This window comes from Cervus canadensis, chromosome 29 (assembly GCF_019320065.1).
Source record: "Cervus canadensis isolate Bull #8, Minnesota chromosome 29, ASM1932006v1, whole genome shotgun sequence".
NCBI classification, from domain to species: Eukaryota; Metazoa; Chordata; class Mammalia; order Artiodactyla; family Cervidae; genus Cervus; species Cervus canadensis.
Genome location: NC_057414.1, coordinates 39372632 through 39389437, shown reverse-complemented (window position 1 = coordinate 39389437; position 16806 = coordinate 39372632). Strand labels below are relative to the sequence as shown.

The following is a 16806-nucleotide window of genomic DNA, read 5'->3' as shown; positions in this document are numbered from 1 at the left end:
TTTGGAGAAATGTCTGTTTAGTTCTTTGGCCCATTTTTTGATTGGGTCATTTATTTTTCTGGAGTTGAGCTGCAGGAGTTGCTTGTGTATTTTTGAGATTAATCCTTTGTCTGTTGCTTTGTTTGCTATTATTCTCTCCCAATCTGAGGGCTGTCTTTTCACCTTACTTATAGTTTCCTTTGTTGTGCAAAAGCTTTTAAGTTTGTTTAGGTCCCATTTGTTTATTTTTGCTTTTATTTCCAATATTCTGGGAGGTGGGTCATAGAGGATCCTGCTGTGATTTATGTCAGAGTATTAGTTTTTAATAAAGTCACTATGGTCATTCAAATGTGGGTTTTTTGCATTGACATGTATTTTCATTTCACTTGGGTGAATTAGGAGTGGGATTGCTGGTCATATGGTAAGTGTATATTTAAGCTAATAAAAAACTGCCAAGCCACCAACCAGTCTTTGAAGTAAATCTGTATTTTGCAGACTTGTTCTTCAGGTTCTCACTACTCACCCTCTCGCTCCTGCTTTCATTGCTATTCCTTCTTTCTCCTCCATCTCACCATCACACATGCACACTCTGCCCACCCACTCCTCCCACCCCACCCCAGGCCCCCTCATACACTTAACATAACATACACCAACCCTACAATCCAGCAATTTCACCTGTAAGTGTTCACCTATTCACCTAAGTGAACAAACAATGTCTTTAGTTAAAGGAAAACCAAGAAAATTTATTACCTGCATCTGCTCTATAACTATTGCTAAAGGAAATTCCTCAGAGAAAAAGAAATGATACTGGGACTTCCCTGGTGGTTCAGTGGCTAGGACTCTGTGCTTCCAATGCAGGGGGCCCGGGTTCAAACCCTGGTCAGGGAACAAGATCCCATGTGCTGTAACTAAGACCTCATGCAGTCAAATAAATAAATAAATATATATTAAAAAAAAAAAAAGAAATGATACTAAAAGGAAATCAGGAACATCAGGAAGGAAGGAAGAACAACAGAAATTAAATATAATAGACCAGTGGTTTTCAGCTGGGGAAATTTAAACCCCCACCCTCTACCACCCTGGACATTTGGCGGTATAACTGCATTGTGTCCAACTTTTTGTGACCCCATGGATTGAAGCATGCCAGGCTCCTCTGTCCTCCAGTATCTCCCTGAGTTTGCTCAAATTCATGTACATTGAGTTGGTAATGCTATCTATCCATGAGAAACAATATCATATCTAAAGCACTTTAATATGCATCAAAAAACAGAACTTCAAAATAAAGGAAGCAAAACCAGACAGAACTGAAAGGAAAAACAGACAAACATGTAATTATAGCTGAAGGCTTTAACATTCCTCTCTGAAAACCTTACAGGACCTGTAGATGGAAAACCAGCAAGAATACAGAAAAGTTGAACAATACCATCAACAAATTGGATCTAACTGACATTTATTGAACAAGTAACATCAGAGTACACATTCAAGTGCCCACAGGAACTTGAAGTTTATATTCTGGATCATGAGAAAATCTTAAAAATTTTAAAATAATTGAAATTATACAAAGTGTGTTCCTGACCATAGTGAAGTTAAACTATAACTCAATAACAGAAAGATATCAGAATGATCTACAATACTTGGAATTAAATAACACACTTTTAAATAATCCACCCATCAAAGAGGAAGTCTCAATGGACATTAGCAAATATTTTAAAATGAACAAAAATGCAAACACAAAATATCAAAATTTGTGTGGTATAGGTAAAGTGCTGAGGAAAAATGTATTATCTTAAATGCTTATACTAGAAAAGAAGAAAAGTTTAAAATCAGTACTCTGAGCTTTCAACTGAAGAAATTAGAAAAAAAGAGCAAAATAAACTAAAGCAAGTAAAAAGAAGGAAATAAAAAATAATAAGGGCAGAAATCTATAAAGTTGGAAACAGAAAACAGTAGAGAAAATCAATAGGGTTGAAGCCATTTTTCTGAAAATACCAATTAAGTTGGTAAAACTCTAGTGAGACTGACAAAGAAAAAAAGGGAAAAAGATTTAAATTACCAATATCAGAAATGAAAGAAGGGTTTTCACTAAAGACCCCATAGACATTGAAAAGATAAGAAAATCATATTATGCCCTGTATGTATGTATTACATTTGATGACTAAGATTAAATGTAGATTGGTACAGCCACTATAGAGAACAGTATGAAGATTCCTTAACAAATTAGGAATAAAATTACCAGATGACCCAACAACCCCACTACTGGGCATATGCTCTGAGAAAACCACAATTCAAAAAGACACATGTACCCTAGTGTTCATCGCAGTACTGTTTACAATAGCCAGGACATGGAAGCAACCTAGATATTCATTGATAGATGAATGGATAAAGAAGATATGGTACATATGTACAATGGAATATTACTCAGCCATAAAAAGGAACAAATTTGAGTCAGTTGTAGTGAGGTGGATGAATCCAGGACCTGTTATACAGAGAAGTCAGAAAGAGCAAAACAAATATTGCCTATTAATGCATATATATGGAATCTAGATTAAATGGACCAATTTCTTGAAAAACACAAACTAACAAAGCCAACCCAAGATAAAATAGATACACAGTCTATTTCTATGTCCTATTAAAAGAATTGAATTTTTAATTAAAAAATCTTTGAAATGGAAATATCCAGGTCTAGATAGCTTCCCCAGCAAATTTCATGAACAGTTTAAAGAAACAATCCCAATGTTTACAAAATTCCAGAAAATAGAGAAGGGGACAGCACTTCTGAGAGAACACACAGATGGAAAATTAGCACATGAAAAGATGCTCAACATCTTTAGCTGCTAGGGAAATACAAATTAAAGCCATAATGAGATACCTCTACACATCAAGAATGGCTAACATAAAAAATCCTGACAATAACAAGTATTGATGAGCATGCAGAACAACTGGAAATTTCATAGATTGCTGGTGGGAATGTGAAATTTCCAAAGCTACTCTGAAATAACTCTGGAAAATAGTTTGATGGTTTCTTATAAAATTAGACATGCATTTACCACATAATCCATCAAGCCCAGTGGTAGGTATTAAACCAAGATAAATGAAGTTACATTCATACAAAGACTTGTATACAAATGTTTTTAGCAGCTCTATTCATAATTGTCAAAAACTGAAAACCACCCAAATGTTCTTCAGTGGGTCAACAGATATATTGTGGTACAATAGAATCATACTGAGTATTAATAATAAATAGAAATGACTCAGTGTTATACACAGCACTTAGATCAGTACCCAAAGGTACTGCTGATTGAAAGAAACCAATTTCAAAGGGTCACATCCTACCTGATTCCATTTATAAGACATTCTCAAAATACAAAATATAGTAATGGTGAGCAGATCAGTGAGTTGCTGGGGGTTAAGTGAAAAAGTTAGCTTAAAGCTTAACATTCATAAAACTAAGATCATGGCATCTGGTCCCATCACCTCATGGGAAATAGATGGGGAGACAGTGGAAACAGTGTCAGACTTTATTTTTTTGGGCTCCAAAACTACTGTAGATGGTGACTGCAGCCATGAAATTAAAAGATGCTTACTCCTTGGAAGGAAAGTTACGACCAACCTAGATAGCATATTAAAAAGTGGAGACATTACTTTGCCAACAAAGGTCCGTCTAGTCAAGACTATGGTTTTTCCAGTGGTCATGTGTGGATGTGAGAGTTGGACTGTGAAGAAAGGTAAGCGCCAAAGAATTGATGCTTTTGAACTGTGATGTTGGAGAAGACTCTTGACAGTCCCTTGGACAGCAAGGAAATCCAACCAGTCCATCCTAAAGGAGATCAGTCTTGGGTGTTCATTGGAAGGACTGATGCTGAAGCTGAAACTCCAGTACTTTGGCCACCTCATGCAAAGAGTTGACTTATTGGAAAAGACCCTGATGCTGGGAGGGATTGGGGGCAGGAGGAGAAGGGGACGACAGAGGATGAGATGGCTGGACATGAGTTTGATGTAAACTCTGGGAGCTGGTGATGGACAGGGAGGCCTGGCGTGCTGCGATTCATGGGGTCGCAAAGAGTCGGACACGACTGAGCGACTGAACTGAACTGAACTGAACTGAAGGGAGGGGGTGGAGAGGTATGATTACACAGAAGTGACACCAAGGAATTTTTTGGAATGACAGAGTTATATATCCTGATTGTATTGGTGGTCATCACACAAATCTAGAATTTTACCCATCCTGGAAAGTCAATTTTACATGTTAATTAAAAAATAAAATAAAAAGTATGGATAACCACTAGAAGTATATAAAATGGAATTCATAACTTTCAAATTAGCTTAAGAAAAAAATGGGAGAGTGATAAAGGAGACTTCATCAATCCAATAGTAAGTATGAAAGCTGAAAACATAAGGACAAAATAGCAATAGTAAGTAGAAAACACAAAATCAGATCATATGAATGATACCAAATATGCCAGGAATCACAGTTGTGGACCTGTGACCAGGCACATGGTCATCTCACAGAGAACACTTCCAGCCTCCCTTGTAGACAGTGTGGCCATGTAACTATTTGCCAATGAGATGTGAGTGCAAATAGTGTGTGCCAATCCCAGGCCTGGGCTTATGACATCAGGTTGCCTTCTCAGTGGTTGAAACCCAGATACAGTGGTGATCATGCCTCAGCCATGCAGGTGATGCTGATGCTCTGGGGTTTGTGGGATGACCCAGAAGGTCCACAGCGAGCAGTTACCCACTGACCTGAACTATTTTCTGTTTATGTGAGAAGGAAATAAACATCTCAATTTTTAAAGCTGCTGTATTTTGGGGTACCTTCATTAGTACCTTTGTTAGGCTTCATTTGGAGTATCTACCTCCTTTTAGAGGCCCCTGAAGGACAGCAGAGCCAAATCCCAGGCTCTCAGAAGAGGGAGCTGCAGAGTTTCTGGAGCCTTCACGTTCTTGTGCCCACCTTCTGCTGTGGGGCCCAAAGCATCTGCAGACTCAGGCTCCTGGTTCCGGAGGTGAGCCAGGCCTGACATCGTGGTGACACTTTTAATGAGGGGAGGAGAGTGGGGTCAGCTGGTGGGGCCCTCGGTATAGGCAGGTCCTCTTCTCTGGCTGGGCCCTCTGGCTCCCTCCTCAGTAGTGGACACAGTAGAGCTGGACACTACCACTGATCCGCAGTTCCCGTAGCTGCTCCAGGACCTGCTGGTCCAGGCTGGTGGCCCCGACGCCCTGCCCATTGACTGCCAGCTTCAGGCCTCCCTCCTGGCACAGGAGCAGCACCTGTATAGAAGGGCATGGGGTGCTGCAGGCTCCCAGGCCCTCCCTTGCCTGCCTGACGCCCCACCCAGTGAGCTTCTCCTTCCATCAAAGGACACAGGGAATGGACCCATGGGGCACCCACTGGTGAAAAAGACAGGATGACGGAGGGGCCCAGGTTGTCATCAGCCCTGCCACAAGGATCTGCCCAGGACTTGGCCTCTGTTTCACCATCTGTAACAGGGGTTGCTTCCCCTAGGGGAGTGGTCTCAACCTCAGCTGCACACTGGAGTCATTAGCAGGGCTTTTTAATAATGCTGAGGCCAGGGCCCACTTTGATTAATTAAATTGGTGTTTCAGGGTGTGCGATCAGGCCCACTGATTTCCTCTCTTCTAGTGGCTCTGGCTCCACATACCGCGCCCCCCCTCCCCGGACGTACCCCCACTCTCCCGGATGGGAGTGCAGCTCTGCGCTCCACCCCAGAGGGACCAGGGGTCTGGGCTCTGACCCACCTCGAAGAATCGCTGGGGGTAGAAGAGAAAGGGGGCCAAGATCAGCTTCTTCCGGCCCCAGCGGGAGACCCAGGCCAGAGTTCTGTCTGCAAAGGACGCCCTGAGAGTCACGGGAACGTGGGCGGCCTCGTCTCGCAGACTGAGCGTGAAACTGTGGGAAGGGGCCGGAGAAGGGGCTTACAGGCTTGCTAAATAAACACCAGATGCTGTGCTAAGCCTTGAGGTCGGTGGCCCAGGGCTTACCTAACCTGTAGAAATGTTCTGGCTGGCCCCCAGTATTGTTCAACTTTAAAGTATTAACATTTTCAAAAACTGAGAAAGTTTATACAAAAGAGAACTTTTGGCTTCTTTTTTAAAAAAAAATTCAGATCTGGCATCAGAAAATCTACAGAAATATTCTTTCCACTTCACCACATTCCCAACCTGGTGCCTCACTGTTTACGTGACCTGCCTGGCCTCTGAGGACATGTGAATTCACGGCCCTTGAGAGAGAGCAGTAAAATGATCTGTGTGTCAACTACTAATAACCATGTGACTTTGAGCTAAGATCTGGCTTCCTGTCTCCAAATTTGGGAAGGAGCGGGGGTTCTTTTCTTCACTGGAAACTTTTCATCTTCCCTGTTCAGGTGGGGTTATCTTTCTCCTTTTTTTCTGATGGGGGAACTCAGGGCTCAGAGGGGTGGAGTGACTTGCCCAAGACCACAGTTTATAAAAGGCAAAACCAGGAATCCAACCCAGTCGTGCCTGGTTTTCGAGGCCCATGCTGCCGAGAGCTTTGCTGCAACCCGCCCAGAATTCACGAACCTGATCAAGAGCATGGGGGGCAAGGATTTAGTCAGGTCAGTGACTTAAAAAACAAGAGCAAAATAGAAGGCGATGGGGCAGGGAAAATACACGGCATTCTCCTTACTCCCCTGCTCTTCCACCACATTTGTGGACCACTTGTTATATGCCTGGCATAATCCCTAAAGCCGGAACTATTTTTACCCCCTTTTACAGACAAGGAAACGGAGGCACAGAGAGGAAAGGTCACTGCTGTGAAGCTGCTCAGATTCGAAGTGTCCTCAACAGAAGTCAAGGGCTTCCCAGGTGGCGCTAGTGGTAAAGAACGCACCTGCCAATGCAGGAGACCTAAGAGACATGGGTTTGATCCCTGGGTTGGGAAGATCCCCTGGAGAAAGAAATGATGACCCACTCCAGTATTATTGCCTGGAGAATTCCATGGACAGAGAAGCCTGGCGGGTACAGTCCCTAGGGTCACACAGAATCGGACACAACTGAAGCGACTTAGCACGCAGGCATGCAACAGAAGTACACCCAGGAAATCGGGTCCAGAAACGTCATGAGATCCAGTGCAGTTCCGGAAAGAAGGAGAGAAGGAAGGATGATGAGGAAGAAGGAAAGAAAAGAAGGAGAAAGAAAGAAAGAAAAGAAAGATACTTGTCTTACTGGAGCCTGCCGGTTTGAGGGATGAAGTAGTAGCGCCCCCTGTGGGAGAGGCCAGGCAGCATCCACTTGACTAGAGTTCCTCTAAGCCCCCACCTCCCAGTGCCGGGCCTGCTCTCTGGGGTCCTCTGGCGGTGTTTCCTAAACCAGGACACTATGGGAGATCACGTGCTCCCATCTGTACGCGACTTTTCAAGTTGTACACTTTTGTTCTCTAGTTTTTATTTTTTTGGCTGAGAGGCATGAGGGAATCTTAGTTTCCTGACCAGAGAGCAAATCTGTGCCCCCTCACTGGAAGCGCAGAGTCCTAACCACTGGGCTGCCGTGGAAGTCCCAGCCTGTGTCTTTAAAGGGCCTTTCCTGAGGCTGCAGCTGGGGCCTGCGGTGAGAGGCTGGCCGGCCTGACCACACGTCCAGGCAGGGAAGACACTCCCAGAATTGGAGCTGCTGGTGCCACAAAGCTACCTGAGCCCTGGAACCAATCCCAGGTGAGACTTTCACAGGCTCTGTGACCTTGGGCAATGTACTTCTGCTCTCTGCTCCTCTGTCTCCTCACCTGGGGGCTAAGCAGTAGTCCTGGAGATTGAAGAGGTGATGCTTCTAAAGCTTGTGCCTGGCACAGAGATGCGTCCCGTCTCCCACCCCGCCCCCCAATTCTGCATACTTACTCCTTGGGCTCCGGTAAGACCAGTCCCCGCACTATGATGACCTGTCCAGGCCAGAGACCCTGGGGAAAGGCATGCGAGCAGGGCACCTCCTGAAGGAACACAGGAAATGACTGAGAGGCGGGGGTGGGGGGGGATCTCACAGAGGGGGTTGGGGAGGGCTACTGCCCGGAAGAGCTGCTTCCTGGGCTGTCCTTAGGGGCCAGGGAGCCCCGAGGCAGGTAAATCTCTGCCTCTGTGCCTGCAGCCAGGAGGAAACAGCCCTGCTCAGTTATTATACACCTACTGCAGGCCGGCCTCCTGTACTCTGCTCTCCCTGTCCTCCCCTTCTCTTCGCCTGCCCCCCTGTGCTGCGAGCCCCTAATGCTGAGCTCCAAATGGTAATGGCTCATTCCTTGGTCTGCCTCCCCACCAGCCTGTAAGCAGCTGGAGGGGTGGAGCTGATATGTACCTCCACCCTGGAGCCTGGTGCTGGGCCTAGCAGGGACGACTATCAGAAAATTGTGTGCAGGATAAATGGAGAATAGGTAAAATGAAGCTGGAGCTTTAGCCTGAAGTTGCCCGTTCACCCACAACTTGCAATTCAAGGGGAAATCCTGGTGCTGGGGGCCATTTCCCGCCAGGTGGGGGCGCCCTCCCAGCCCTGATAGAGCAGGTGAGGGACTGTCCCTCCACCAGATGCAGGAGCAGCGGTCACTCACCAGCCCCGGGCTCCTCAGCAGGAAAGGCTGTCAAGGAAAGAAAGAGGCGACATGGAGGCCACGTGGTGCTCGCTCAATAAAAGGGATCCTTAAAAGTTGGGGATGCTGGGGATTTGCTTCTCTCAGAGACAATACAGGAAAATGATTGGCCCTCCAGTGGGGCCCTCTTGAATTCAGGTGGACACTGGCTCTGGAATAATGGGGAAGAACTGGACGGAGGGTCTGTCATTCACTCACTGCGTGACCCTGGCCGAGTCCCTGGGTCTCATTTCCCTTCTGCCCTGCAGGCCAACCTGCTACCTTGCAGGGTTGCTGAAGCTCCATCTGAGATGGATTCGGCAGAAAGGCTGGGCCCTGCCCACTCCGGGAAGTCAGCCCACCGCATCCGTCCTCCCTAGCTGGCCTTGGCACCAGGGAGAGGCAAATCCAGGCTCCCATGGGCTGAGGCAGGGCCAGCTGTAACCATGGTGTCCGCACAGTGAGGGAAGGGGCAGCTGGGCCTTGTGCAATGTGAGCAGCAGCCCAGAGAATGGCAGGTCCTGCTGGGGTCAGAGAGAGGGGCACCGGCTCAGCTGGGATGGCTGGGACAGCAAAGGCTAACCCAGCTTCCAAGACTCACGTGTCCAACCGGATACTCGCTGCCACCCTCCACGAATGGCTATTGGGAGAAAGAAAAAGCAACAGGCAGGATTCAGGACCACTGCAAGCCTAGAGCTTGACTGTTTTGGCTCCCGTCTGCCCTTCTGTGCCTGGGAAGGAGGGCAGAGGCTGGCTGTGGCTTTGGTAGCTCTTCCTCTCCCCAGAGGCCTTGTCAGGGCTTCTCAAACCTGGCATTTTGATCATGCTGATTCCTGGGCCCTACCTTCGACTTACTAAATCAGAATCTCTGGTGGTGGGTCCCAGAAATCTGCATTTTTAAATCAACTCCTCAACTGGGAATGATACAGCCAGTGCTACGTTTGGGTCCCACGGCTCCAAGACTCCAAGTCATTTGCCACTGTTCCACATTGACCAGACCCCACGCCCGGGATAGCTCCTCTGGCAGCTCAGTTGGTAAAGAATCTGTCTGCAAAGCAAAGGACCCTGGTTTGATTCCTGGGTTGGGAAGATCCCCTGAAGAAGGGATAGGCTATCCATTCCAGTATTCACGGGCTTCCCTGGTGGCTCAGACGGTAAAGAATCCTCCTGCAATGTGGGAGACCTGGGTTTGATCCTTGGGTTGGGAAGATCCCCTGGATAAAGGAACAGTTTCCCACTCCAGTATTCTTGCCTGGAGAATTCCATGGGCCGAACAGCCTGGCAGGCTACAGTCCATGGGGTCTCAAAGAGTCAGACACAGCTGAGCGACTTTCACTTTCACGTCCAGGATAGACTTCTGCCCCAGGCTCTCGGGCCCCTCTTCTGTGGTCACCTCTTCCCTCAGCCCCGCCATGTCCCACACCTGGATGGGTGCCCTCCACCTTGGCTGTAATTGGTGTCAGGACTTGTCTGGGATGGAAAGGGGTCCCAGGCTTGTCCAGGCATCAGGAGAAGTCAGAGGCTGCTGCCACCTAGGCCTTGGCCCCAGAGGAACTTACATTGGCGTTCAGGAATCCAACAGCCGTCACCAAGATGTCGCCAAATATGCCCAGGGTGTCTACCCGAGACAGCGGGAGCCGGTAGCGGTAGTGGAGGAAGTGCTGTCCATTTACACTCACCTGGAGAAAAAGACGAGGCTGAGACCATACTGACGTGCCAGACATCCACTGAGTCTCTTACTGGAATTTTCCTCTTTTAACTTCACACCAACTCTAGGAGGCAGGTATGTTTTACAGACAGGTGCCCAAGGCTTGGGGGAACTTAAATAGCCTCCCCGAGGTTGTGGAACTGGCAGGCAGAGCACCTTCAGGCCTCCGCCTGGTCCCTGACACACCACGCTGGCCCCCTTTCGCCTCTCAGCTGACCTGCCAGCAGCTGCAGCAGCCCTCCGCCTGCCCCATCCACAGGTGAGGAGCCTCAGGGGCTCTGGGACCCCTATCTCTCTCTGCAGTGCTGGCTCGCACCAGCTCCCTCTGCCCTGGAGAAGTCTGAAGATCCTTCTGGCAGGAGTTCGCAGCAGCGGTGAAAGCCTTGAGGCCAAGTTTCTTTCTCCCTTCCTTCCCCACTGTTCTGTGTGATGGGGAGAATGAAAGTTCCCTCCTCATGGGTTGTTGTGAGGAGTCAGTGAGCTGAGAACAGCGTCTGGCATCTGCAGTGCTCTCTAGACGCTCCCTAGACAGTGGCAGCACCTTGGCATCTGCTGAATACCGCCATGTATACCGGGCCAGGTGGGCCCAGGGCAGCTTGGAACCGGGGCTGGCAGCTCCTTGGTGCTCTGAGTACTGGATTCTGTGCTCCATCCCTCCAAATATCCCTTAACTCAGTGACAAGGGGGACGGGTGAAGGAAAGAGAGGCAGAAGGACACGAGTTCTAGACCCCGTGATGTCCCCTCCCGTGCGTGCGTGCTAAGTCGCTTCAGTCGTGTCCGACTCTTTGCGACCCTATGGACTGTAGCCCTCCAGGCTCCTCTGTCTATGGAATTCTCCAGGCAAGAGTACTGGAGTGGGTTGTCATGTCCTTCAGGGGGTCTTCCCGATCCAGGGATCGTCTCTTGCATCTCCTCCATTGGCAGCCAGGTTCTTTACCACGAGCACCAGCTGGGAAGCCCTGGTGTCCTCTCCTGCTCACCTTCATCTCCTCATTTCCAAAGAGGAAGAGGATGAGGAAGCTGGCCCCTCTCTGCAGGGCCACGTGGGGCCACCGGGCCTCGGCTTGCCAGCACCCACGGTACAGGGTGTTGCAGATGACGTGGGGTTTGGTGGTGTGGAAGCGAGGGTTGAAGTGGATGGCGATGTCTGGTCGGGGGTGCAGGCTGCAGCCGCACTGGAAGTCCACCATGAACCTGTGGGGAGGTGAGGCTCTCAAAGGGCACCTCTGGTCAGAGACTCCCAGAGACCCTCAAGGCAGAGAGGAAGCCCTGTGGAGCACTTCCCTTACCTGCGTGCATTTAGAGGGACCGCTCCCTGGAGCATGACCATCTTGCCTGCTCGCAGGCCACCAAAAATTGTTGTGACATAAGGAATCACCTGAACAAAGAAGAAACTCATCCGTACAAGGTTGGAGAAAGGGCCTAGGGACCCCTGTGTTGGGGGTGGGATGGGGAGGGAAGAGGAACAAGATAACTCTCCCACCCCAAACAGAAAATGTCCTGATGGGGAAAAACAAGTTTTCTCTGAAATGTTCTCTTTCGTCTCCTCTCCTGTCTTGGACCTTCACAACATCCAGGCCACACCACACAGGGGAAGCTGGATTCAGCTCCACTGCACCCTGGGAGCACCAGCCCAGCCCCCGCTCAGCTCCTAGGGCACAGCAGTGACCCCACTGAGGTTCACAGTCCCCTGGCTGCCACCCTGGCCTCCACCAGCCTGGTGTCCAGTCTCCCTGAGGACTGTTTATAGGCCAGAACCTGGGAACTGGGAGGCAGAGGGATGGACAAGTTGGGATCTGAGCACAGATCCTGGCATGGATGCCTGATAATGACTCAGTCTACCTTCTCAGCTCACCTTTCCCCCTGGTATTCCTAAAAGACGACGCACACTTTTACCGCTTCTGGCCCTTTCTGGGACTGTTTCCTCAGCCCTCCCTCCACCTTGTGAAATCTGACTTGACTTCCCAGGCTCTGATTGCTTTTTCAAGCATCATCCATTTTGGTGCCTGAATTATCCCTTCCCTCACTGTGCTCTCTACTGCCGTGGCTAGTCTGGCCCTTGGCTGACTGGCTTAGAGACCTATGGCTGGTTGTTGCTGCTGGGAGGGACAAGCCCCTAAGACAAAGTCCTGTCTTTAGCTTCTACAGGCTCAGTGCCTGGCCTGGCACAGAGTGGGCTCTAAAGAGGTATCTGCAGAATAAACATGAACTTGCCCAGGTTCATACTGGGCAGTGTCACAAGATGGGCCCTTACCCAGTGTTTTCCAACTCCCGGCAGCTTTCAGAAGCCCAAACTGCCGAGAAGAGCTGAGACCCAACAGCTCTGCCCTCTCGGTGGGAGCTTGCAGCTTGCAAAGCAAGGGGTCCCTCTAACCTGGGGAGGATCGGGAGGCCCCGGCTATCAGAGTGCCCACAGCTTAGCCGGGCTCAGCATGTCAGTCCCTCCCACTTCCCAAGCTTCTTCGGGCCTGGCCTGTAATTAACTGAGCTGAAGCTGTTCTCCTGAGAGAGGACCAAGGAAAGAGAAAGTATAATTAGTGCTCATTAGTGGGAGGGTGGGTCTCCTGGGAGTTTGGTCTTCTGTAATGCACTGTCAGGCTTCAGGAAATCTGCCGGGCACTGGGCCAAAGGAGGAGTCCAGGAAACCCCAACCCCTTGTCTGACTGGGAGGTTCTGACCTGACTCCCAGGCTGGAGATGAGACTGCCCTTCCTAAGTGATCAGGGTCCCCTAACGATACTACGCACTCCCCCCCACGCCCTCTTAACCACCCACTGTGGAATAGGAGACAGCACTGTCTTCAGGCTCTACTGCTTTTAAAATGCAATCATCCCATGAGCTCATTGAGAGCAAGTGAAAATGAGCTGTCAGTCACTCTAAGCTCAGGAGGACCTTCCAAGAGCCATGGGCAGGGGCTGGGGAAACAGGGTCCATGACTCAGAGCCTCTCCAGCCCCCTGCCAACCTGGAAGACCGGGCCCAGCTGGAAGGGGGAGCCCTGAGACCCAGGAGGTTCCAGACCTGAGCGGCTGCTCACCGGGTGGAAGACTGGCGGCTGCAGGATGAAAGTGTCAGGAAGCGGGTCCAGTTTCTCTCCAGGTGACATGGGGGTGGGGTGGGGTGCCTGGGGCAGCTCTCCCAGCAGTCAGTCTCACTCGCACTCTGCAGGGTCCTAGTGGCGCTGGGAGGTGTCTACCCCCAGCGCCCGGCCCCAGCTCCAGCCCCACCGGCTGGATTGGGTGTCAGCAGAAGTCCAGGTCGAGGGGTGTGAAGCTTGCAGTAACTAATCCTCAGGGTCTGAAGCACGCAGCCTGTTGCAGAGGGAAGCCAGAAGCTGGTTCCTTTGAGGTCCGTAGCGGGTTGTGGTTTCCAGGGCGGCAGCCGGAGCCCTTCAAGGTTCAGAGGCAGAGCTGGTGGTACATGTGGGCAGGTTCTAGGAGAAGCCCCGCCCCCAACTTCCTAGACACCAATGGGGGGCTTCCCCTTCCCTCCGCATAAAAGGTTTCCACCTCTCCCTTCTTTTCTGCCGCTTTCCCCACTCTTCTCCTCTTGGCAAGTTTCATAGTCCTTTGGGGCTCCACTTCAGCAATGGCTGGAAATGCCAGGGCCCAGTTGGGGTCACAAGGAAGTGGCATGGGGAGAGGTAAGAACAGGCAGGGTGAGAGGAGACCCTCTCTGGCTCAGAAGAGGCAGGTGAGCAGAGGGGAGCACACAACTACACCAAAGGAGGCCTGGGTTCTTGCTCAGCCTCTGCTCTAGTGTGCTGTTCCCCAGGACAAGTCACTTACCCTCGCTGGGGCTCCTTTTGATAATTTACATATAGAAAAGGTGATCACAGTAGCGTGTCTTCTGTCTTGAAGGGAGGTCTGTATCTGGGAGTGGGTCTAGATTTCTGTTTTGTTTTTTTTTTTTAAGCTACCCTGTTCTCCTTTGGTGGAGAAGGAAATAGCAACCCACTCCAGTATTTTTGCCTGGAGAATCCCATGGACAGAGGAGCCTGGTGGGCTACAGTCCATGGGGATGCAAAGTCAAACACGACTTAACTGAACAACAACAACAACAGATGATCCTTGGGACTGGAACCATTCCAGTTCTGGTTCAAATTCCAATAAGCCTTTTCCTTCAAAAAGCAGCACAACCTCTCAACTTTATCCTGAGTTGGGAAGTCCCAGGATCTGACCACTGTGTCGACTTGGCAGCAGAGAATTCCTGGCAGGACGAAGCTGGGCAAAGGTTCAAGGGTCCGCGGTGGGGAGGGGAAAGGAAGCAGCTGCTCTGATGGGTGAGCCCTTGGGGGGTCCTAGGGAAAGAGGCTGCATCCGTAGCTCCTGGGAACTTGTTGGGTTTCCCTGGTGGCTCAGATGGCAAAGAATCTGCTTGCAATGCAGGAGACTCAGGTTCAATCCCTGGGTCTGGAAGATCCAGAAATATAAACTTTGAGCCCCACCCCAGAGACATTGGGGTGGAAGAGCCCAGGAATCAGCATTTTAATGTTTGAGAAACACTGACTTATTTTTTTTTTAACTTTCTTTTTCTTTTTATTTTTTTTTCATTTATTTTTATTAGTTGGAGGCTAATTACTTTACAATATTGTAGTGTTTTTTGCCATACATTGACATGAATCAGCTATGGATTTACATGGAAACACTGACTTAGATCCTAACCTGCAGAGCTCCAGGTACAGAACCAGGCTGTTTACTCAGACCCTGCTGGGTAGGGGGAGCTGGGCAGCTGAAGGTGTTCTGTGTGGGAAAATTGGATCTGAGGTGCGTTCAGGAAGAATAATCTATATACACAGCAGGCGGGAGAAAACCAGAGGTAGAGAAACCAGCTGGGCAGGGATGGGGAGCCCTGCACCTAGAGGGCGGAGCTCAGCTTGGCGGCACCCAAATGATGCCCATCCCCCACACCCTTTCCAGCCTCAGTGCCTCCTCCCTGAATTGAGGAACTAGGGCCAGCATAACAGAACACTGGGGGCTGGGTGGCTGAGACAACAGGTGTTTATTTTCTCACGGTTCTGGAGGCTAGAAGCCCAGATCAAGCTGTCAGCAGGGTTGTTTTTTCCCTGGGGTTGTTTTTCTCCTTGGTTTGCATCCTCATCTTTTCTTGTAGGGAGGCCGGTCACATTGGATTAGGGTCCACCCATCTGACCACATTTTACCTTCCTTTTCCTTTCAAAGGCCTTATCTCCAAACAGAACACACCCTCACATTCTACATACTGTGGTTTTGTTGTTTAGTCTCTAAGTCGTGCCCAGCTCTTGGTGACCCCATGGACTGTAGACCACTGGGCTCCTCTGTTCATGGGACTTCCCAGGCAAGAATACTGGAGTGAGATGCCATTTCCTTCTCCAGGGGATCTTCCCAACCCAGGACTGAAGCTGCATCTTCTGCATTGGTAGACGGCTTCTCTACCACTGAGCCACCGGGGAAGCCATACTTGGGGTCAGGACTCAACAGATGATTTGGGGGTGGTGGACACAATTCAGCCCATAACAGGAGAGTGGTTCTGAAACCCCAGGTGGTTATAACTGTTTCTCTTTGCAACGGTCAGGAGTGGAGGCTGCTGAGGGCCTGCAGGAGGGAGGCAGCAGAAGAAAGGGGGATGGTGCATGTCATTTCTCTTTTCTGATGACTCCAACTTTTGACAGCTGGTGGCAGATGGGGACCTGGTTGGTTTAAAGCACACATCCAGACTTGCTGGATCTGATCCGAGAGGCTCCAGAGTAAGAGAAGGTCTTAGTTAGTCTGTCCAGGGGTGGCATGGGGCGGTGGAGTAAATTTCTCTTCCTGAGCCAGAGTGAGGGGGCACTTGTGGGAGAGGTTCAGGAGGGGGCTGAGGGTGACCTGACGCTGGCAGGTGGGGTTCCCCTGCCGCAGACTGGCACTCGCCCACCCCACCTCCATACCCTCCATCCTGTACCTTTTCCTCAGAGCATTTATCATAGCTTGTCATTATGTATTGAAGAATTGTTTAATGTCTGTCTCTTATTCCCCCCACTCCTCACCTGTAAGTTCCAAGAGGGCAGATTCTTACAACCAAATGCCTGACACAGGGAAAGTTCTCAGAATATAGACTGGGTGACTGTGAGAGGTGATGGTTTATAGTTCCTGTCCTGTCTCTGCCTTTTTCTCTGTCTCTCCCTTAGCAGGTGTGGAATCATGGCCCAACTGCAAAATAGCCCACATACTCTTCTAACTAGCTACAGATTGTAACTGAGACATTAAAAAAAAAAATCAATATTTGTCAATTACCAATTAATAGTTTGGGAAACATAATCCATGCTCAGGGACCTCAAGATGCCCCACTTCCCCCATTCTTTGATCTAGGAGCCTCTTTCACTGCTCCTGAATAGGTAGAACTCTCTGGGCCTAGGGAGGGACTACTGCATAGATTAACCTACTTTGATCTATGTCTCCATCCCTTTCTTCTATCTAATTCCCTTCTAGGTCACTGAAAATGCTCATGGATTCTTTTTCTCTCGGAACCAGTTTTGCATCATCCTAAAACATAGTGGCAGGATAGAAGAA

At 49.4% G+C, this 16806-nt stretch overlaps 1 protein-coding gene and 1 non-coding gene across 12 annotated transcripts; one reads left to right on the top strand and one right to left on the bottom strand.

Annotated features, from left to right (window-relative positions):
• Positions 1-794: 794 nt before the first annotated feature.
• TRNAG-UCC lies at positions 795-867 on the top strand. Its single transcript has one exon. It is a non-coding gene; the product is annotated as a tRNA-Gly (tRNA).
• A 3098-nt stretch (positions 868-3965) lies between these two features.
• Positions 3966-14250, bottom strand: LGALS12 (galectin 12). 11 transcript variants are annotated; one of them, XM_043452554.1, is made up of 10 exons: positions 14065-14250; positions 13314-13686; positions 11568-11656; positions 11259-11472; positions 10129-10248; positions 9171-9209; positions 8552-8578; positions 7854-7942; positions 5667-5890; positions 3966-5250 (listed from the first exon to the last, which is right to left on the bottom strand). In XM_043452554.1, the coding sequence occupies exons 2-10, from the start codon at positions 13380-13382 to the stop codon at positions 5132-5134; spliced, it is 990 nt and encodes a 329-aa protein (XP_043308489.1). In that variant the 5' UTR covers positions 13383-13686; positions 14065-14250; the 3' UTR covers positions 3966-5131. The 11 variants fall into 11 exon arrangements, with proteins under 11 accessions (XP_043308489.1, XP_043308488.1, XP_043308487.1 ...); XM_043452553.1 differs by having other exon boundaries at positions 13314-13665; XM_043452552.1 differs by lacking the exon at positions 14065-14250 and having other exon boundaries at positions 13314-13479; positions 13524-14017.
• Between the last annotated feature and the right edge of the window lie 2556 nt (positions 14251-16806).